Source organism: Bos grunniens, chromosome 22 (genome assembly GCF_055505025.1).
Source record: "Bos grunniens cultivar Pamir isolate PY7600 chromosome 22, Bosgru_T2T1.0, whole genome shotgun sequence".
NCBI lineage: Eukaryota > Metazoa > Chordata > Mammalia > Artiodactyla > Bovidae > Bos > Bos grunniens.
Window position 1 is genome coordinate 57,597,075 of NC_141186.1, and position 22,516 is coordinate 57,619,590.

General features: G+C 49.7%; 2 protein-coding genes across 4 annotated transcripts in view; both read left to right on the plus strand.

Moving 5' to 3' along the window:
• Positions 1–770, plus strand: part of LOC147348714 (phosphatidate cytidylyltransferase, mitochondrial-like) — a 49,952-nt gene extending 49,182 nt beyond the window's left edge. The window contains exon 4 of the mRNA XM_086368763.1: positions 432–770. Within this exon, the coding sequence (XP_086224889.1) occupies positions 432–503 (72 nt within the window). The 3' untranslated portion in view covers positions 504–770. The remainder of the gene's footprint in view (positions 1–431) is intronic.
• On the plus strand, positions 609–21,424 carry RBSN (rabenosyn, RAB effector). Of its 3 annotated transcripts, XM_086368742.1 has the most exons (12): positions 609–756; positions 2,591–2,704; positions 4,956–5,096; positions 7,575–7,675; positions 8,589–8,634; positions 8,754–8,915; positions 10,189–10,430; positions 11,866–11,936; positions 14,231–14,317; positions 15,536–15,638; positions 16,631–16,735; positions 17,376–21,424. In XM_086368742.1, exons 1-12 carry the CDS (start codon positions 609–611, stop codon positions 18,519–18,521), a joined length of 2,466 nt encoding a protein of 821 aa, XP_086224868.1. In that variant the 3' UTR covers positions 18,522–21,424. The 3 variants fall into 3 exon arrangements, with proteins under 3 accessions (XP_086224868.1, XP_086224869.1, XP_086224870.1); XM_086368743.1 differs by lacking the exon at positions 2,591–2,704; XM_086368744.1 differs by lacking the exon at positions 2,591–2,704 and having other exon boundaries at positions 687–756; positions 7,575–7,665.
• Positions 21,425–22,516: the final 1,092 nt, after the last annotated feature.

The window sequence follows — 22,516 nt, forward strand, 5'->3', positions numbered from 1 at the left end:
ATGCCATCCCTTTAACATCAGTGCATTTCTGATACAGATGCAAAAACTCCATATATGTAGTTGAATAAATGGTCAAGGGAAAGAGAGTCAAGTAAAAACTTCTGCTTGTTGAGAACTACTTCAGACATGGCATGCACATTATGAAGTTGGAATAAATGTTAGAGAATTGACCCTTTTGATGTTGTATTTTCCTTTCTTATCTTCAGGAGTCTGTGCTTCCCCCTTCATTGAGTTGTTGTCCAGTGATGGTCTCAGCTTACAAAGTTTTAGGTTTCCGTCTAAGGATTTGGGAAAGCAGTTTGTATTCTCAGGCTTGCACTGGAAAACATTAAGTACCCATCTTGAATTGTGAAAAGAACAAGGAAAGTTCTCAGTTGCTGCTAATTTGCCTGAATTTGTTCCCCCCTCCCTTTTCTTTTTTCCTTTCGCAGGACTTCTGCTCCAGAGAGGACACCTCATCTGGGACCATGATGCCACTTCCCCATCGTCTGGGTGCTGCTTGATCCCTTGTCTAAGCTAATGCTGTGGGATCCCTTGTCTCTTGTGGAGGAATCCAGCTGACTCTTGGCATGAGGCCCCTGCGTTTTGGGGGTTGAGAGAGACACCCCATGGCGTCTCTGGATGACCCAGGAGAAGTGAGAGAGGGCTTCCTTTGCCCTTTGTGCCTGAAGGACCTGCAGTCTTTCTATCAGCTGCAGTCACATTATGAGGAAGAGCACTCCGGGGAAGACCGTGATGTCAAAGGGCAAATTAAAAGTAAGAGGCTAGGATTTCCTGCTTATCCTGTTCTGTCATTTGGAGCTTTAACTCATGGGATGGTTTTTATCAGCTCCCATGGATGCCACTGTGGACTAAAAAAAGATGTACAAGTTGAGAGTTGTGAGTTAAGTTTTATTTGGGGCAAAATGAGGACTGCAGCTCTGGAGGCAGCATCTCAGATAGCTCTGAGAGACTGCTCCAAAGCAGAAGTGGGGGAGAGTCAATATATAAGGTTTTGGTGAAGGGGGAGTTCAATACCATGAAGCACTCAATTTACAACAGGTTTTTTGTTAGTCATGAGGGTCTGATGTCACCATGAAGGGATTTAGTGCTTCTCTAGATATGAGGAGATCCAAGGATTGAGATCATAAAATCTGTTCCTAAAAACACCCAACTATCTAAAGAGCTGTCCCACCAGATTCTCTGGAGCGCAGAGCACCTCCCTCCACCCTGAACTCCCTCAGGGGTTGCTGAAGGTCAGCAGCTAGAGCAGCGTGGGGTTCAGTCTCCAGAGGCAGGTGGCACACGCTTTGTTGTTCAGTTGTTGGCAGTGCTCTTGGTAAGTGCCAGTTTGTAGTTGACACCACCATCACACGATAACTAAGAGTAAGTTAATAATAACAATAGAGAACATGTTTCTAGTGTTTTCCATGTTCAGTTCAGTTCAGTCGCTCAGTCGTGTCCGACTCTTTGTGACCCCGTGAACTGTAGGCCTACCAGGCTCCCCCATCCATGGGATTTTCCAGGCAAGGGTACTGGAGTGGGGTGCCATTTCCAGGTTTTTTAGCAGGCAGTATTAAAAACACTCTCCTGCATCAATTTCATTGAATTCTCACCATAACTGTATTGTCAATGAGCCCCATCTTTCTGATGAGGATTCCAGACACACACATGAAACGCCGAGATAATGCCTACACAGTGAGGCTTCACATATAATGTGAAGCTGCACAGTGAGGTGGAGCCTGGCTCTGAACCCAGTAAGTGTAATTACTGTTCTCTGCTGTCTCTTCTAGCCTATTTGAATTATCCAACTGCCAGTGCCAGAGGGTTTTGGGGTGGAATTCCTTTCCTTTGCTATGTAAGCGGAGGCACATTGTACACCCGTTTACCTGTCACAGATTCAGGCTTTCCTGCCATCCTTAATTCCTTCACTGCACCTTGCTCTCTGCAGCGCAGGAAAAGGAAGGTATGGTTGAAATGTAAGGAGGAAAACCCACAGAGGTGAAACTTGATGTCTTCCAAGTTTCCAAACTTGGTGAGCTTCCAAGGACCCTCAGGTCCTAAAGGGTTGTAAAAAGAATTTTTGAAGGTAATTTTTGCTGTTCAGAGTATTCATTTCCTAGACTTCAGACTCTAACCCCTAAGTACGATGCTGGTGCTCTGGAACGCTCTTTCCTAGTGATTCAGTTAAGTGCTGGCCACACTTCTGAAGGCAATGAAATTAAAAAGGTCTGATGCCGTATTCACAACTTTGTCGGGTGGGAGAGAAAGGAGTGATCCATGTATTCCTAAGTGGATTTTGGCCTCCGCACATGTGAGTCACACGCCCCCTGTAATCAAAATAATCTCACTCCCTGTCTCACTTTTCAGTTCAGAAAAAAAGTTGTTGAAAGCATTACTACTTATAACCTCTGACAAAAAATATGACAGCTGAACATTTCAGAATCCTGAGGGCTACAGTGGACGAGGTGGCTTCTGGCTGCAGAGTCTGGAGCAGCCTCTTAGGAGGCTCTTAGGAGATGAAAGAGAAGAAAGAACAAGAGAGAAATGTGTGTTCTTTCACATACTCTCCCAACAACCCTGCAGGAAGGTGGTTGATCTCATTTTACAGAGAAACAGCAAGACTCTGAGATGTACAGTGACTTCTCCAAGGTCACGCAGGGATTGACAGAACTAGGCCTTGGCCCCGTGTCTTCCATGCTCTGCCCGTGGCATCACAGCGGAGGTGAGGCCCTGTATTCCGATCACAGCAAACACTGCAGCTGGAAAACTAGCAAACAAATGAACTGCTTGTCTAAGTGGCCTTGGGACAACTGAGGGGCTCCGTGGTTTTCCGTGAACACCCAGTCATGGTGTCAGCTGGACTGGGTCGTATACTGGGATTCTGCTAAGGCTTTGGCACTAGTGGCTAGAGAGGTTAGAGAGTGGTGTCTTCACATTGCTGGGACGACTGCGCTTCTATTAGGGAAAATGTGTAAGATTATTGAAAGAATAGATACAGGACCTTTTGTTTCCGTCTGAAAGGAAGTGAGGGTTGATCATGAATCCTGGCTAGAGAGAGACTGGAAGTTATCAAATTTAGTTCCTCTTTTCTGTCAGTGTTTCTCTCTGCTTTTGTGTTTCTGCCTCCTTTGAGAGACAGTGGATTTCTTGTCAGCTTTGGCTGTGAAGGGAAGATGGGCAAAATGAATCAGACACCTAGATTTTAGGCCCCTCTCCTTTCATCTGGCTCATAATCACAAAACATTTGCAAGAAGTCAAGACTTGGGCTTTCTTCTCAACTAATGGAAAAGAGAAACGTGGTACTGAGCTGAAATGCTGTGGGCTGATCAGATACTGGAAACTACATCTCCACGTGGAGTTCCTTGCTCCTTCCTCCTGCTTCCTTTACTTGACTTGTGGGTGCTTGGAAAACCTGGGACTGGAAAGAACTCTCAAAGATGATGCCAGCTAAGGGGCCAGGCTGCGAGCACGAAAGCCTGCTTTTATTAGGGAGGGCGTTTCTCATTTTCCGTTTAGCATTGGTCACAATGGAAGGCTACAAGAGGAACCTTCTTTGGTTGACTTAAGCTTTGGTTCTAACTCCAACATAGCCTCTTAAAAGTAGCCTCACCATCCCTTCAAGGGCAGGTTTTGGGCTGTTTTCTCTCCTAACTCCCAATATCTGGCATCAGAGGGACACTGTGTCTACAGCCCATGGTCCTCCTGGTGCCTTCACTAAGCTTACTTTATTTATTTTTAAAATTATTTTATTTATTTATTTTTGATCTTTTGGGGGGACTGTTTTCTTTCCTTCTTGTTTTTAATTTTTATTGCAGTACAGTTGCTTTACAATGTTGTGTTAGTTTCTGCTGTACAGCAAAGTGAATCAGCTATACGTAGGCAAACATCCCCCTCTTTTTGAATTTTCTTCCTGGTTAGGTCACCACAGAGCATTGAGTAGAGTTCTCTGTGCTACACAGTGGGTTCTAGGCTTCCTTTGTAGCTGCCTTCTGCCCCAAAGCCATACAAAACCTTTCAGGAAGGGTTCATTGCCTGGTCCATCTTGAATTGAGGACATGTGCCTTGTCTGAAATGCATTTTGTTTTTTTTTTACCAGAGCCTTTTCAGGACACAAGGGCTGTCAGTTGAATTATCTTTCCTGATTCTCTCTGTTCCTCTTAATCAGCCTCTTATTTGGGAAACTTAAAATCTGGGAGCCACTCTGGTGTTCATACAGATTCTGATTCCATTTGTCTTGCTGGAATCTGGGAGGCAAGACCCAAGGCTAGGGAGTGACTTGGGGGGGAGACGATGCTCTCTGTAGTGTCCTCATGCCCCTGCTGGCTAGCCCTCCCTCTACCTTTCAAACTCTGGACTGGGCGTTTTTGTCCTCATAGGAGCACATGGTTCCTTGTATGTCCTTCCTTGGCCTCCAACTATTAACTGTCCTTGAAGTTCTTGAATTTTATCTGAAGTCTGTTTTGCAGCCCTAAGATTGTAGACTAGACTTAACCATAACAGTACTGCTGAAATCACCATCTGCAGCTTTCTTACGGGACCCGAGACCCAGGGGTTCCTTTCTGTACTACACGTCCAGCATGTACAGATCTTTCATAGTATTTGTCCAGGTCTTTGAATCCAAGAGTCTTTACCTCAGAACCAATTTTCTGGTAGGGTTTGCTTATGTTCCTCAGCCTGCCATTGAGTCTCCCCTTAACTTCATAATTGATTTAAATCAATTATTTTTTTTAAACGAGAAGATCCCTATAATGATACGGGCTGGAGGATGGGATTGGGACAGTGGTCCTAGAAGTTTGCCTCCTTCCCTCCTACTGCTTCTGTCCTTGGAGAATGAAAGAACCCTGGTACAGGAGAATTCATGAAATGCACTGGGAGCCTGTTGATGGGGGAAATCTGAGTGCTCTTCCTGTAGCACCTCAACACTCCACTGGTATTCTTCATGGATTCATATGGCGTTTGTTCCATTTTTTAAGGTCTTGTCCAGAAGGCTAGGAAAGCAAAGAACAGGCTGTTGAAACGGGAAGGAGATGATCGAGCTGAATCAGGCACCCAAGGATACGAGTCTTTCAGCTATGGAGGGGTCGATCCTTACATGTGGGAACCCCAGGAGCTTGGTAAGAAATGCTTTTCATTCATTCATTCATTATTGAGCGTCTGTATGTTTTCAGAGTTGGCTGAAGAGACACCAGTAAACCTGCATGGTTGTAAGCATCCCATGACCTTTGTGTCCTAGTGGGAGGAGATACAGAGAAGGTAATGGCACCCCACTCCAGTACTCTTGCCTGGAAAATCCCATGGATGGAGGAGCCTGGAAGGCTGCAGTCCATGGGGTCGCTGAGGGTCGGACACGACTGAGCGACTTCACTTTCACTTTTCACTTTCATGCATTGGAGAAGGAAATGGCAACCCACTCCAGTGTTCTTGCCTGGAGAATCCCAGGGACAGCGGAGCCCGGTGGGCTGCCGTCTCTGGGGTCGCACAGAGTCGGACACGACTGAAGCGACTCAGCAGCAGCAGCAGCAGCAGCAGGGGTGAGATAACCAACAAGGATGAGCTGGGCATTCAAACACAAAGCATTGCGGCGTTAGGCACCGAGTTAAATCTTTACATGTGGACTCTCATTTAATTGTTGCTGAACTCCATGGGGACCTGCCCAGGGTCAGACAGCTGGGGCGCTGCAGAACTGAAATAGGAGTCCGAGTCTCTGGACATCAGTCCGGACACAGTCCACTGTCTCTTCTCATATAGATGCTACCTGCCTACTGAAAACCACCGGTTCATGCAGCTTAATTTTCTGAAGTGTGTAATTATGGTATCATCTACTTGCTTTCCGAGTTATCATCTTTTGAGGGTAATGGAAGTAATCTAAAATTGTTTTGGTGATGGTTGCACAAGCCTGTCAGTAAACTAGAACCCACTGATTTTGTATGCTGTAAATGGTGAATTGTATGTATTTGAATGATAACTCAGTGAAGCTTTTACCAAAAAGATCATGCCACATGGAGCTGAACTAATCTTCCATGTCCTTTAACTGTTGAACGTTAGTGATCATTAATACTGTCTATCCATGTGATGGATAAATAATGATTTTTTTTTGGTAGTACTTTGTTATACTTTGTTTGCTTTTTGGCTGAGCCACGTGCCATGTGGGATCTTAATTCCCTGACCAGGGATTGAAGCCACAACCCCTGCATTGGATGTGGTGTCTTAACCACCAATTGCTAGGGGAGTCATGTACTACTTTACTATACTTTGATACTCATTATCTTGTTCACCTTTCATAAAAGCCATGTGAGGTGGAAAGGATAGTGATGCCCATTCCATTTAAAGTTAAATAAGATTTAAAAGTCAAAGTCAGTTCCACGACCACACACCAGTCACATTTTAAGAGCTCAGTCTCCATGTGTGGCCAGTGGCTAACATATTACAGAGTGGCAACGTTTTACTTTCATCATGGCAGGAGAAAACAGAAATAAGACTATATGCATATACTTATTTGTTACATATGAAACACAATTAAAAACATGAAGGAGACATTTTAAGTGTATGACCTCTTATGAGTTTTTTGATAACTTATTTCATGATTGCCAGTGTTAAATTTTTCAAGGTGATGTTCCAGTTAACTTCCCTGATTTAACAACTGAAGGAAGGCACAAATTGCAAAAGGTCAAGAGAATGGCAGATTTTCAGAGTTAATGCTTATTAACACTCCTAAAAATTTGAAACTAAATTTTAATTAGATGTTAACATTATGGCTAGGAAGAAGAGAATAATAGATGGTTAAGAATCTAGTATAAAGATCTAGGTACAGTAAAGTACCTACATGAACAAGCCGTCTTTGGGAGGAAGAAATGAATTGAGTGCTGGGAGGGGTTGGGGTCAGGGCCGGCTTTCAGAAGCGGTGAGAGATTGAGCAGGAGCTCTTCCAGATGCTCTGAGACAAAAGGCTACTTGGTTCCATCTGTATGAGGATTGTCCTAGGTCTTGGCTGCTGGACTGAGGATGCTATCGGTTGAACTAGCCCCACAAAGGCGTCTCCTAGCATTTGTATGTTGGGGGCTGTTTAGAGAAGGCTTGTGTTCATTCTGATGAAAAAGCCATATTGTACCAACTGTGAAAAGTATAGAAAAGTTTAAGATTAAAAAAAAGGCCCATAATGTTATTTCCTTCTTCTTTAACAAAAGTTCACATGCCGGGCAGTGTTCTAAGGGTTTTATAAATTTAACTTCTTTAATCTGGATAACAGCACTGTGCGGTAGCTATTCCTGTTTTCCCCATTTTATAGCTGAGTACTCCATGTTACAGAGATGTTAAGGAACTTGTCCAAGGTCACACAGTGTGTGGCAGAATTGAGCACAGGCTGGTTCCAGAGCCCAGGCTCTGTCCTTGAGGTCTTTCTTAATGTACTTTGCGGCCCCAAGGTGACCATAGTTATCATTTTAGCAAACTTCCTTCCGTTTGCTTTTCTAGTTTTTAAATTTTTATTAAGACTCTAAAATCCTAGATTTTGGGCTTGCTTTTGAAATTCAGGGTAGGGAGGCTCCCTCAGGGAAATGACAATTCATTTATGTTGACTCCTCCCTTCCTTCTAGGTGCTATGCGAAGCCATCTTTCTGACTTCAAAAAACACCGAGCTGCCAGAATTGACCACTATGTCGTTGAAGTCAATAAATTAATAATCAGGTTAGAGAAGGTAAATTTTTTTGTTTTAAAACACGTTTTTTTTCTGCAAGTATAAATTCTTTGAAGGGAAATTTACATTTCTGCAGCGTGTGTGTCACCTTAAATCTATCGTGTGTGTCTGACGCTGGCAGGAAAACACCCCACGTACAGTGGTGCTGAGGATGTGGTGCACGGTTCTAGCCTGGGCTGGTTTTACTGAGGGTAGCAGCCCGAGTCGATGACTGGCCACATACCTAGCTTCCCTTTTCCTTCCTGTGAAGCCCACTTGACTGCCTGGCAGCCCTTCTGCCTTCAGATCCTGTCCTTATTTGGGGGGTCCCAGGCACCGTCACGCGAAGGGGTAGAGTGGGTGATACCTTGTGATGGCAGCAGGCTGGGAGCCAGACGCGGGAGGAGTGCCCACCAGGACCAGCATATGGGGTGGGAACCTCTTGTCCTGTGGTTGGTTTAAGAGTGAGTCTTGAGTACCATGACTGCTCTCTTTTACATCAGCCCTGGAAACGCCCGATGCATATCCGCTGGGCTGTGAGATAGGCCCGCACGGCAGCACTACGGGTTCAGCTCTCTGCGTGCACGTCGTGGGGCAGGAATCTTGTGTCCGCTTTCATTGTCCAGGAGGGCTGTGGAGAATCAGGGGTCCCCCCTTGCTCGCGGTAGCCACCCTACCGTGTCCTTGCCTGCCCCTGGCTATTGCTTCCCTGGGCAGCCGGCATTCAGACTGGAAAGGGTCATGGGAAGGCGAGTGCCTTCTGGATGCAAAGCTAATAGTCTGTCCCCGTGAAGTTGTTTGTGACATCGTGGGGTTGGAGATGACATAAGACTTGAGTACTGCCCGTGTGCTCCTTCCCACTCGATGCCTCCGCCTGTAGACAGTGTATCCACCACCAGATTCATTCCTTTTGACCTTTTTTTCTCCTTGTCAGCTGACTGCGTTTGACAGAACAAATACTGAGTCTGCGAAGATCCGAGGTAACTCTAGAACTTTGCTCACATTCCTTCTGTTCTTTATCGTTCATCCTGACCCGATCTCTTTTTTTAAGACGGCCTCCCTTTGTGTGTGATTGGTTTTTGTCTTGTTCTTCCCACAGCAATAGAAAAGTCCGTGGTGCCTTGGGTCAACGACCAGGATGTCCCTTTCTGTCCGGACTGTGGGAATAAGTTCAGCATCCGTAACCGCCGCCACCACTGCCGCCTCTGCGGGTCTATCATGTGCAAGAAGTGCATGGAGCTTATCAGCCTTCCCTTGGCAAGTAGGTGACGTGGAGGCGGCCTGGACCCTGACCTCCATCGAGACCAGCCCCCACTGGGGGGCTGGGGGGGCTTTGTGTTTCAGTGTATGGCCCATGGGACCTTCATTCTTTTACTATTGATCCCTTAGGCCCACTGCAGCCTCAGCCCTGCGCCAGGCCCACGGGGGCAATGGTCTGTGCTAGAGGTGACCAGCGTTTCCCATGAGAGACCAGATAGTGAGCACTTCAGGCTTTGTGGCTCACATCCTGTCTCTGTGACATTTCCTCTTTATTACACAGCCTTTTTGAAGTGTGCAAACCATAGGTAGCTTGAGGGCCACATACAAAACCAGCGGACTTGGCTCACTGTTGGTTGTTTGCCCACGTGTGGTCTGTCAGCATCGTCCATTCCTCCAGGGCAGGAGGAACCCAGTGGCCCAGGACTTTGACTCTCAGCTGGTGAAAAGTTGCTGGGGATGCTCTCAAGGCATTCTGGCTGACTCTGGGATGTGGGGGGTTTTGCAACCCTGCAGAGTTGCGCTGACTCTGCACATGTTGTTGGGTGCAGGGCGTCTGGGTAACGTGGGATGGGGCAGATGTTTCCTGGGTGGGGCTCTGGTGTCCAGTGGGCATGTGTCACCTTGGTAAGTTCCCTCTCTCCCTGAGACAACTCCCTTTCTCAGCTGAGCTATGGTTTGGGGACACTCTTCACCTTCCTTCTCTTGGGCTGATTGATATTTACTGGGCAGCTGCTGTGTGGTAGCCCTATTGGAACAAACCCATAGGGATGCAGCGATGAATGAGACAGTTTGTGCCCTCGGAATCACAACTGCTTGGGCAGCTCTGGGCTGTGCATAGAGCTGTCATCACATGGAACAAGTGGGAAGTGCCCCAGGAGGAGCGACGTGGTGGGAACTGATAGGTGGGCAAATGGTTTTTGCCTCAAGGAATTGGGGAAGGCTTCCTGGAGGATGTGCCATTTGAGCTGAGCTTTGGCAGGGGTAACAGTTGGGCTTTGGGCATGGGGAAATGCTGCGGGGGACGGTCCTAGGGAGAGCCTGGGTGTGTCCGGGCAGCTGGAGCAGGGCAGGAGGCGGTAAGGCCAGATTGGGATGAGCCTCAGAGCTTCAAGGACAGATTGTCCTTGGCTCCTGGCTCTCTCCTGGAGGCACTGGGCATCCAGCCTACCACAGAGCCTGAGTCCCGACAGGCAGAGGTGTGGGTGCCTCTTGCCCGGGGCAGCATCAGCTCCCCACCTGTGGAGTTCACTACTGCCCACCTGTGTTCTTTACAGACAAGCTCACCAGTGCCAGCAAGGACTCCCTGAGTGCTCACACCAGCCCCAGCCAGTCACCCAACAGCGTCCACGGCTCCCGCCGGGGCAGCATCAGCAGCGTGAGCAGCGTGAGCTCCGTCCTGGACGAGAAGGATGACGACCGGATCCGCTGCTGCACACACTGCAAGGACACGCTGCTCAAGAGGGAGCAGCAGATCGACGAGAAGGAGCGCACGCCCGACATCGTGAGGCTCTACGAGGTGACTCCTGGACCGGCTTGAGTCCCATTCGAGAGGCCGGGCTGTTCGTCATGTGCACGCCCGCAGATTTTGAAGAATGCTTTGGGAAATCGTTCCTTTCAGTTATTTTTAGTTTCTGCCAGTGGGCACTAGCTAGGGCCCTGAGTGAGTCGCAGAGTCACTGGGTGTGTTGCAACAAACTTGCTTCCTTGCCCTTCCCTGCCCGCCTGAGAGTTGGAGGTTGGTGCTTTCGGTGGCCCAGGGGCAAGAGAAGGAAGGCTGGTTGCCATGTGGTGGTGTGGACAGGTTCTGTGGGTCAGAGTGGGAGCAGGAGCTGGTGGTGAATTGTGGACCAGAAGGGTCCTGGGAGGAAGGCTGGTTGCCATGTGGTGGTGTGGACAGGTTCTGTGGGTCAGAGTGGGAGCAGGAGCTGGTGGTGAATTGTGGACCAGAAGGGTCCTGGGAGGAAGGCTGGTTGCCATGTGGTGGTGTGGACAGGTTCTGTGGGTCAGAGTGGGAGCAGGAGCTGGTGGTGAATTGTGGACCAGAAGGGTCCTGGACACTCACTTGGGAGTTTGAGAAACTTCCCTGAGGCATAGAGCTTCCTCTTTTGAGTCCCTTCAGATGCCTCAGCTCTGGTTACCACCGGCGACCCTGCAGTGCCTTGAGTAGCTGCTACGTTACAGGAGCAGAGTGTGGCCAGAGCCTGCGGTTTAGAGTCAGACTGGGGGTGAGCTTGACTCTGCCTCCTAACCCGGATGAGGCCCGTAGGCTGAGAAGGATGAGCCAGGAGGGTGTTGGGCAAGGAGGTGATAGGAAACGGGGAGGCGCGGAAGGAAGCAGTTGGTGCAAAGCCGGATGGGGAGGAGGGAGTTTTTGTCTGGTCGTCACTGAATGGTCACTGTTAGCAGTTGTGCAGGTCCCAGAGGCTGTGTTTCCGGAACCACCATGAGAATAGTCAGACTGCTAGAAATGGTGTCAGTGAAGCCTTGCTGAGCTGCAGACGTAGCCGTTGTCCATTGTTACACGGAGCTCACGATCTGATAATTTCTATAAGCAGCCGCCGAGCTTTTGGTTTCCTTCTTTTTTGAAGTGAGCCCTGGCAATGCCTTGCATGGTGCCCGGCATCACCTGGCAGGTAAAGGCCATAGCAACTGATCTCTTTTGCTACCTTGGCGAGCTCACGTGACATGTGTCCTGGAGGGCCTTGCTCCTCTTAAAAACATCTGGCCAAAGTTCACCCTTCTTTCCTTCCTACAAGATTTCCTTGTAGAGTAGGTCTGTAAATCAGGAAAATGGTAACAATGAACAGAACAAAACTAAAAGCCACTCTCTGCATTTTTTTTTAATTTGGAAAACTGCACATTTTATATACATCTCCACTGATTCCACACAACCTTTGTGTTGCCTTTTCTGTATCTTGAGACACAACCTACTTCTTCTCTTTTGTTCTTAGAAATTACGGCTTTGCATGGAGAAAGTTGACCAAAAAGCTCCAGAATACATCAAGATGGCAGCATCGTTAAAGTAAGCTCTTCCTCTCTGTTTTACTGACTCAGTGGTGACTGTTTTCTGGCATTTTGGTCACTTCTTCAGTAGCTGAATATGTAGGGCCTGCCCCCTTTCCCCTCAGTCCTCACAGCTAGACGCCGCAGCCCTGCCAGCAGACGGTGGAAGCGCAGGGAGCCCTGTTTCTTGAGCCCTCTCAGCCCCACTGTCCCGACTACCCCCGTGTATCTGCGCCTCCTGGGTCCCGGTCCCCCTCTCTCCACTTCTTGCCCGAGACCACTGGCTCTGAAGGAGAGCAGGGAAAGGACACAGTCCCTTCTCTGCCTGCAGTTCACTCAGCAGTCACTTCACTCAGTGGATCACACTGCCCTCCTGTGAGCAGCTGCAAAGAAGCGTAAACCTCCCTGGAATGGAGAGTCCTTGACTGGGAGCGTCTGCTGCCTGCTCCATTCCTCCCTGGAACTCACTGGACTCAACGCGCCCTCCTCCCACCCCTGCCCACGGGTTTAAAATTAGAGTGGGCCTACCTTCTACCTGGACGCCAGCAGCGTCAGCTGGTGTTCCGGGCAGTGCGCTGGCGTCCAGCCCTTTCCTCAGGACGTTGTCACCCGAGGGCCTCCTCTCCCAGAGTCCTGTGGGGTTTTTGCTTTGTGCCTTCGACACCACTGTGGGTCCGTGGGCTCTCCTCTAGCCAGAGGGGAGCTACCGTTGCTGAGAACGTCTCCAGGTGTGTTAACTCTTCCTCCCAAGACCAGTTCTGCAGAGCTTCAGTACGTGCGTCTCAGTCTGTCACTCAGTCATTCAGTGGGTGTTTATCAAGCACGCGTTGGGTGCCAAGCACTCTTCTGAGCGCTGGGGCTGTAGCAGTGCACAGCGAAGACAGCGCCATTATCACGGGAGTGCAGACCGTGACAAGCGAACAAGTAACACACAAGATAACGAAGCCGGGCCTGACGGCTGCCCCGAGGATAACACAGTGGGTTGATGTGACTGAGACCAGGGCAGCGATTCCAGATTTAGGCCAGCCCTGTTATCTTCCACATGACTTGGTGATATCGAGACAAAGTACAAGTCCTCTTGGTTCTGGTCTGATGTTCTTTTTGCAAACTGTGCTGTTAGAGATGATGAAACAACTTTGCTGAGTCTGTAGATTACAGAACACACCAGGGTTTTTCCAGCCTGGATTGCCCGATAGAGGGAAACCAGGTTAGCCTGGCAGGGCTTTTATTTAACTTAACTTGCTGCTGCCTCAGGAAGGGAGCTGAGTGGCCATAGCTGAGGCTGGATTAATAGCTGGGAGATCACGTGAAATGCTTCTGTTCTCAGGAAACCTTAAGCTCGTCCCATGTGTTAGTTACTGGGGGTATAAAAATGAAAAACCATCATCACTGCACTTGGAATTCAGCACTCTGGTGGGAGTGTGTGTGCGCGCTTAGTTGCTAAGTGATGTCTGACTCTTTTCCACCCCATGGACTGTGATTTCCCAGGCAAGAATACTGGAGTGGGTTGCCATTTCCTTCTCCAGGGGATCCTCTTGCTCCAGGGATCGAATCTAGGTCTCCTGCATGGCAGGCAGATTCTTTACCACTGAGCCACCAGGGAAGCTGCCTGGTGGGAGTGGCAGCCTCGTAAATGAAATTCTGAGACCACATGATAACCACGTTGTTCCTCTGAGACTGATAAGCCCCCACTGGCCTTTTCTGATGTCCCCTCCTCTGCTCTCTGGGTGGTCTTTGAGGAAAGAAAAGTGCCTTCTCCTCTGGTGTGGGGTAAGCAACTCATCCCTCTTCCTAGATGCACAGAAGTCGTTCCGGGAAAGTGTTAGGCTGAAGCAGGGTCAGTCCTGCTTATTTTGACAACGAGCTTAGGAGCTGGCCGTCATAGGCCTCGGCACTGGTTTTCCCACGGCATCAGCAAATTAAAAGCGACTTCTGGTTAATTAACACTCACATTTTGAAAAGGAACGAGCATTGCATTATATGAAAGTGACAGTGAAAGTCGCTCAGTCGTGTCTGATTCTTTGCGACCCACGGACTATACTGTCCATGGAATGCGCCAGGCCAGAATACTGGAGTGGGTAGCCTTTCCCTTTGCCAGGGGATCTTCCCAACCCAGGGATTGAACCCAGGTCTTCCGCATTGCAGGTGGATTCTTTACCAGCAGAGCCACATGGCGGGGGAGTCTAAAATGACTTGAAGAGAATTAACTATCCCTCTCTCTGTGAGGCCTTAAACCTGTAGAGTCCTTTTACACCACACTCTCCATTCAGTGCCGTGAAACCTAGATCAAACATCTGCATTATTTCTCCCTAGTGCTGGAGAGACAACCTACAGTCTGGAACATGCTGGTGACCTTCGAGTGGAAGTGCAGAAAGTGTATGAGCTAATAGACGCGTTAAGGTAAGGTCTGTTAGGTGATGTTCCTACCTGTTGGCTTAAGTGGAGGATGTGCTGGGTTTACCGGGTGGTGGGCGGCCAGCAGACCTAGCTTACCTGGTCCTGGTGATCGGGGGTGTGTGTGAGGAGGAGGCTGAGGGGGCTGCCAGCTCCGGCCCTCAGTGCGTCTCGGTAACTTGCTTGAGGAGTTTACCGTTCATGATTGTTAAAGGAACAGGAGCCGGTTGGCGTCAGCTGTGTGTCGGTCACGGGCTGCTTCCACTCAGGGTGGCTCTTGTGTTCTGCCACAGTTACCCTGTGACGTAGAGATTAACACCCCCATTTCATAGGTGCAAGAGTGCACCCCAGCTAGCGAAAGTGCTGGAACCAGGATGGAGTCCAGACTCTTTCTTCAGTTTGACCACTGCTTTTTTTTTTTGGCTGCACTGTGTGGCTTGTGGGATTTTATTTCCCCAACCAGGGACCAGAACCAGGCGTGCGGCAGTGAAAGTGGCCGAGTCTTACTGAACCACCAGGGACTTCCCAGCTACTGTTTTTAACTGTGGATTGGCTGTTGGGGTTAGCTCAGCCCTTTGCGGTATAGGAAGTACTGTGATTCAGAAAACAGAGATGCGGAACCCTTGTCCATCCGGACATGCAAGACAGAGGTTGCAGGATCAGATGCAAAGTGAAAATGCAGGTCCTTGATCCCAGTTCAGAATTGTAAGGGACTTCCCTGGTGGTCCCGTGGTTAGGAATCCGCCTTCCGATGTGGGTTCAATCCCTGATCGAGGAACTGAGATTCCACACACCACGGGGCAGCCAAGCCCGGGTACTGCAACTACTGAGCCCTCGCCCCACAACTGAAGAGAAGTCTGTGTGTCGCACCCGAGAGCCTGCAGCAGCAACCAGGACCTGATGCAGCCAAATACAGAAATAAATACAAAAAGGAGGCTTGTGAGGCAGTGACAGCAGAATGCTAAACTAAGCACAGGGCTCCCCTGCTGTACCGGTCATGGCCCTCGGTGGCTGGGTGTTTGTCGTTCGCCCTGTGCTTGTTTGGGGCCTCAGGTACAGCCAGCAGGTAAGAAACGGGCTTCACTTGCAAGGACGTTTCAGGGGAGCCTGGAGCCCATTTCTCGTCATACCTTGCCGGCATGCAAGCCTGGCGACTGGGGACTCTTCACCCGTGTTTCTGAGGCTGGCCATGCCTCTTACAGCGACGTGTTTGTTCTCATGCAGTAAGAAGATCTTAACCTTAGACATGAAGCAGGACCCGCCGCCACATCCGAACACGCTGCGGCTGCAGAGGATGATCAGATACTCGGCCACACTGTTTGTGCAGGTAAAGCTGCCACTCTCCACCACTCAGAGGGTGGACGGGGCCCATGGCTTGCTTGTTCTCTGTTCGTACACTTACTGCTCTTTAGGGTTACACGTGTGTCAGCCACATCTAGAGAAAAATCTGCATGTCAAAAGAAAGTGACATAGACCCTGCTCTGGGTGTGCTCACCACCCTTTATGTAACTGTTCCCCTGTCCCTGGGCATCTGATGGGCTCCCATTTCTCCGCTGCTGTGAGGAGTGCCTGGTGGACCTGCTTGCACAGAGCATTTTCTCCTTGGGATAAGCTCCTGGGGGCTCTCCCTGGGCTCTTGGTCTGGAGGAGACAGGTGATTGTTCAAGGGCTCACTCCACCTGGGAGGCTGCATCTGAGTCGTCTCGACCTCAGAAAGCCCTTGTGAGAGTCACAGTCGCCTGTGCGGCTCCTGACGGAGATGTACATGTGCTGTTGGGTTAGTTACCTGACACCATCCTGCAGAGCGAGGCCCCTCCTGCTTCTGATGGATGACTGTATTCCATAGTCGTCGGTGGGTGCCTGCTGCGGCCCAGGCAGTTTTAGGTGCTGGGTGTCCTGATAGACCTTCCCGTTCTCATAGAGCTTATATTATAGAGAGGGGATGGATGAGAAAGAACCGAATATATGGTTTAAGAGGGTGGAAAGTGCTGGGGAGAAATGGAAGGAGGGCATGGGGGTGGGGCTCAGACGGTAGCTTACAGATGTGGTAATGGACAGGGAGGGCAGGAAAAGGCCTCACTGAGACAGCAAGTAACCGGGATGTCTGGTGTTGATCATCTAATGAAAAGGCTGGCCCTCCATAAGGAAGCTGGCACGGACCTGATTTCAGGGTTAGGTCCTTCCCTGCTCTGCTTGTTAGGGTGACTGTCTGAGACCGATGTGACGTAGCTTCAGCGGGCTCTCACTAGGGAACTTCAGATTCATTTTTTTCCCCCCTGAAAAGGGTTTAAGTGTAAAATTGTCCGTGACCCCCTACAGGAAAAGTTGCTTGGTCTGATGTCACTGCCAACCAAAGAGCAGTTTGAGGAACTGAAACAGAAAAGGAAGCAGGAGATGGAGCAGAAGAGGATCCTGGAGAGGCAGGTGAGCGAGGCAGGGGACGCTGGCACCCGGCTTCTTCCACGCGGCTCCATGAGCACAGAGGCCTCCACAGGCTCCCAGGAGGTCCCATGAGGTTGTCGTTAAGTCAGAACCTCTCACTCGCTCTGGTTTGTGTTTTCCTTCTGTTCTGGCCTCTTGCATTTTAGAAATCAAAGTAACTGTTTTTCTCCCCCAGATCCTATTTTTCTTTCAGAGGTTCTGCTGATTTTCTCTTGTCTAGAATACCATGGAGACTGGCAGTCCTCCCCGCGGTACAGGCTGCAGATGACCCAGACACCAGGGAGTTCTTAGAACACTTTGGGACATGCAGTATTAAGCAGAGAATAATATGTGTGTTTAAGATTGTGTGAGAGTCCAGTGTAGATGAGTGGTAATAGACCTCAGAGGTTTAAGGTAAGTGTTTAGCCAGTGAATGTGAGATGGAGGAACGCTTACCTCTTAACTTACTGTTGTTATTTTAATTTTGAAAAATCATGGCTTGATTTTAGCAGCTGGATATCATAGTCCTGAGGTGGGGAATTGGGGTCTCACTGGAATGGGCATGGCGTGGCCGCAGTGGTGGCCGGCAGTGTGGCTGTTGGCCTGGTGACCGTGTTTCTTTTTGGCTTTGGTGTCTTCCCAGGCTGCCCTGGAATCCCAGCGGAGGCTTGAGGAGAGGCGGAGTGACCTGGCGTCCCGCGCGACTAATGGGGAGGTGGCGCCCCCTCGCAGGGGTCCTGCCCCGCTGAGAAAGGCTGAGGGCTGGCTCCCGCTGTCGGAAGGCCAGAGGCAGAGCGAGGACCCGGACCCCCTCCTGCAGCAGATCCACAACATCACGTCCTTTATCCGGCAGGCCAAGGCCGCGGGCCGGACGGATGAAGTGCGCACGCTGCAGGAGAACCTGCGCCAGCTGCAGGACGAGTACGACCAGCAGCAGACCGAGAAGGCCATCGCGCTGTCCCGCAGGCAGGCCGAGGAGGAGGACCTGCAGCGGGAACAGCTGCAGGTGCTGCGGGAGCGGGAGCGGGAGCGCGAGCAGGGCCAGGCGGCCTCTCTGCACACGCGGACTCGGTCCCTGGACTTCCGGGAGATCAGGCCTTTTCAGCTGGAGCCGAGCAGGGAGCCACGCACGCACCTCGCTCACGCTTTGGATCTGGGCTCTTCCCCAGCTCGGAGCGGCACTGCCACCAAGACCTCTCCACCCAGCTCGGCTCCCGAGCCCTTCCGAGGGTGGTCTGGGCCCCCAGCCCTGGGCCAGGAGTTCCTGCCCCAAAGCACCGCGTCGCCTCGCAGTGAGGCGCCCTCCCTGAATCCCTTCGATGAGGAAGAAGACCTCGCCAGCCCCTCAGCTGAGGACACGGCCAACCCTCCTGCTCCAGAGCCTTCCCTTGGCCCTCCAGCCTGTGTGCTCAGAGAGTACAACCCTTTTGAGGAAGAGGATGAAGAGGATGCTGTGGCGGGGAATCCCTTCACTAAGCCAGACGGCCCCGCCCCCAACCCCTTCGAGGAGGAAGATGAGCACCCGCCGCGGACACCCGCATCCCCCCCTGTCCCTGGCAACCCCTTCGAGGAGGCCCCCTGCACCAACCCCTTTGAGGAGGAGAGCGACGGTGGGCAGGAGGGCGCCGAGCCCATCGAGGAGGAGCTGCTGCTCCAGCAGATCGACAACATCAAGGCGTACATCTTCGACGCCAAGCAGTGCGGCCGCCTGGACGAGGTGGAGGTGCTGACCGAGAACTTGAGGGAGCTGAGGCGCACCCTGGCCAGACAGAAGGGGGGCACCGACTGACCTGGCCGGGCGGCGGGCTGGGGGCGGAGCATGGAGGGGGAAGGTGGAGTTTAAGGTGCCTGCAAGGTTAGGGTGGAGGAATTGGCTATTTGGTGCTGTACACTTGGGAGCTTTTCCTGTGACAGCTGAATAATAAAATGGGAACGACAACAGGGAGAACCAGCATGCATTTGCTGCTCTTCCTGAATTTTTTTTAATAATTGGGTTTTCCCTGTAGAAGGGACGTGAAATCTTCACTGCCGAGGTGTCACAAGTGCGGTTCTGTTGGGCCGTGGGCAGAAATGGCTTCCGTGTACACCTTGTGCCCGCATTCGCTCCTGCCCGGTGTCGGTCAGTTTGCAGTGTTAGAGGGCAGCCTTTTATAGGGCCCTTCCTTTAGCCAAGACACACAGCATAGAGCTCTTTACATCTTACTCGGTTTTGGCGGAAGTCTGTCCCATTAGACTATATTCTTTTGCCTGGGACTTCCACTGCCCTCCTGGGCATGTCCTGTGTGATGGCCGGGGACGGTCTCGCTGTGGAGGCAACAGTGTAGACCCAGAAAAGCCCCTCTTTAGAGGGGTGATGGGGGTGAGGTTTCCTCACGGTCTCTTGCCCTCTTCCTTTCAGTTCTTTTTTCTCTCTTTCAGGAAGTTAATCTCCCAGTGCAGGGTTATCACTGTGAGTCTGTTCATGAGCTTTTTAGAGAACAGCAGTTTTTAACTTTTTGGCTGATAGAAGTAGTATACTTTGGGAGCAGAGTCTCTGTCCAAGTGTTGCTCTGTGGAATTGAATGACCACTGGGACAATTTTCTGTACCCGGAGAAAGCGTCCTCTAGAGCTTTGGCACAGTTACTCTGATCTGGGCTTTTTCAAAGGGCCCAGGCTATAGCTTAGGAGATGGTGGTCAGGAAGCCCTCATAAAACCTTGTCAGAAGAGCTGAAGTCCCCTGAGTCAGAAGGTCAATGACAATAACTTCCAAGGCTCGTCAATGAGCCTTTTTGTCTTGCAGGTCATCTTGTGCTGACCGTGGGCACTGGTGAGATACTCTCTCACCTACGTTTAGTAGTAGTAAGAAATTAAATGGGGAATTCCCTGGCAGTCCAGTGGTTAAGACTCCGAGCTTTCATTGCTGAGGGCATGGGTTTAATCCCTGGTCAGGGAACTAAGATCCTGCAAGGGGTGTGGTGTGGCCAAAAAAAATAAATAAAAGTAAAATGTTTGCAGGAGGCACAACCCAGGATCATTCTGGTAGAACCGCAGTACTTGAACTCTTCACCAGTTAAGGGCAAAAAGGGAAATTGTGAATTTCGCTTTGGTGCTTAGGTTTACAGGAACATGACTCTTAACTGACATCTGACATCAGATACCCAAGTGTGCTCAGCTCTGGGTAGAGTTGCTGCAGTTACGCTGGTTAAATAATGAACAATAACTCACCACTAGTCACTTTATACCCATAACTAACTCTGGCTCTTATGGTCCCTGGTTACTGGTGTAAGGGCTGAAATTTATTTTGTCTCATTCTGGGAAGACCCCTGTTGATCTTGGGAATGTCTGAAAAGATACTGTGGTGTAACAGTAATCTGAATTTGTGTTGACACTATTCACATTTCTTTAGCCCCTGCTGGCTCTTTGGGCTGAATGAAGAGGTCCTGTACAGAACCTTCCCGAATGAAGAAGCCTGGCAGTGGGGAGTGGGTGGGCGGAGCGTGTGTGGAGGACCTCTTGAGTTTGGGTCCTGTTCATAAAGCAGTGTGAGTGGGTTACTAAGGTCAGCCAGTTACCAGCCTTGCTGATTGTCATGGTTTTGGGAAGCTGGCAGTCAGGCATCTTAGATGCTGCCTGTTACAGATGTCCTTACCCCCTCAAGGTCAGTGCTCTTCATGCTGTTACTCTTGAGGGACTTAGGATGACTGCACGCTTCTCGCTGCTCGGTCTGTCCTTTCTCTCTGACCGAGAAGAAGGAAGCTCTCTGCACCAAAAAGCAGGTAGTTCCGGAGCCAAGTGCTGCTTGCCCTCATAGTTATTTTTCTAATGAGAATATATCTCTTTTAGTTAGCTGGTGGTTTCAGTTAAGACTAGTTTAGCAAACATACCCTTTCCCTGAAATCAGCTGCAGGTAGCAATCTGTTAGTAACTTAAGAGCACTGAGAACCAGACCTATAAGAAACATGTTTTTAAATTTAAAAAAGAATCACTGAATATACTAAACCAAACTAAAACCCTCTGATGTGATTGAATTCCTCCATGGCTACATTCTCCTGTAATCACAGACATGACTGGAGTCAGAATTCTCTATCCCTCTGTTGTACCATTTCCCAGAATTCATAGACCCAAAGATGGGCACAATGTTGGATTTACAGGGATGGGGGAGCACCATGGAAAAAGTGGCCTATGAATTGCAACCACAACCACAACCACAACTTCAAGTTCTTCCCTCATGTCAGTGCTTCACTCGTCCTACATCCCTTCAGTGCAGACAGCTCCATCCATCGCATCAGAAAATGAGCAAGTCCTTGATCCATCGTTGCCAGATGTCCCTAGACACAGATCATGTGTGGAAGAGACTCTGGGGATTCGGGCATCAAATGAAGCTTTTCCCTTTTATGCCTTGATTATATTTTCCCTTGTCTAATACACTAAGGACACTTACTCATTATACTCGCTGCTCAATGTGTCTCTTTTGTTCAGATACTAAAATGTACCTGAGTCACCAAGAGCCATGTGGGAGGCTGGACGTTGGCATAGATGGGTGATGGGACTCAAGGTGAGAGGCTGGTCTCTAATAGGTCACAGGCTGTGGTAGTAGATTGTGCTGGTCACCCGACATCGACAGTTGGAGGGTCATTGATTTGCATGTACTACTCTGGGGCCTTGTATTGGAACCTTTTTAAAAAAATAAAATAACAAGATATTCACGGTTGAGGGTGTGTGTGTGTTTGTGCACACCAAGAATTACCAGATAACATCTGATCATCTCCTTAATAATACCAGTCCTCTCGTTAATGACTTCTGAGTACAAGAAAACAGCCCCAGCTGCTGTGATCCCCGTGTGGTTATGGCCTCCAGACAAAACCAGGAGTCTTCCCAAGGGATAAATACGGGTTCCAGTTCTGCCCTTATGTTCAGTGATTCCTGCAGTGTTGATGAAATGAACTGTCTTACACAGGTGTCTTGCCCAAAGGTAGCAGAATTGGGCAACGGGAAGAGAGAGGAAGCTGCTGAGTGGGTCTTCGATGTTGCCATCACTTGGACCTTTGAGACCTCCCAGGACTAACCCTGGAGGAGGTGATGTTTAGGAGAGTGTAGGGTGTCCCTCAGGCTGCCACTCACATGCTAGTCCACACTCAGCCTCCAGCCGTTCAGCTCGTGTTCCAGCTGAGGTTCCAGTGGCTTCTGCTGCAGGTAAGCAGATCTTGGCTGTCCTCTGCATTTACCTCTCCAAGTTTCTAGGTGGTAGTCGGCCCTGCCAACTCAGATCTCTGGGGTCCGAAGAGTCACTGACTTTCAGTTTGCCCAGCTTTCTCATGTAAGGACAGGAGTGACAACTATCAAACTTAATGTTTCTGAGCTGAAGCTGAAAGTCCTGAAGTCTTTTTGAAAACCCTGCTAGGCTACTGAAGAGTTTAAGGCAGAAGAGCTTTTGACCTTAAAGTTCAGAAGAGGTGCTTCCTGTGGATGAAATGTCCTCCCTAATGTTAGAAACCTGAGTGTCTAAACACGAAGCAGGCCAGGGCAAGCTTGGGTTTTGGAATCAGGCAGACCTAGGCTGGAATCCCAGGGGTGTAACCCTTAGCATGCTTAACCTCACCACACTCTCTTTGATCTGTAAACTGGAGTTGTTTGGAGGTTTAAATGAGGTACCCATGCCCTATACTTGACATTCTGTCTGACCTACAGCAGGCACTGAGTATTACCTGTTTGTTTTGTTTTTAAATTTTCTATTTATTTAGCTGTGCTGGGTCTTAGTTGCAGCACGTGGGATCCTCGAGCTTCTTTGCAGCATGTCAGATCT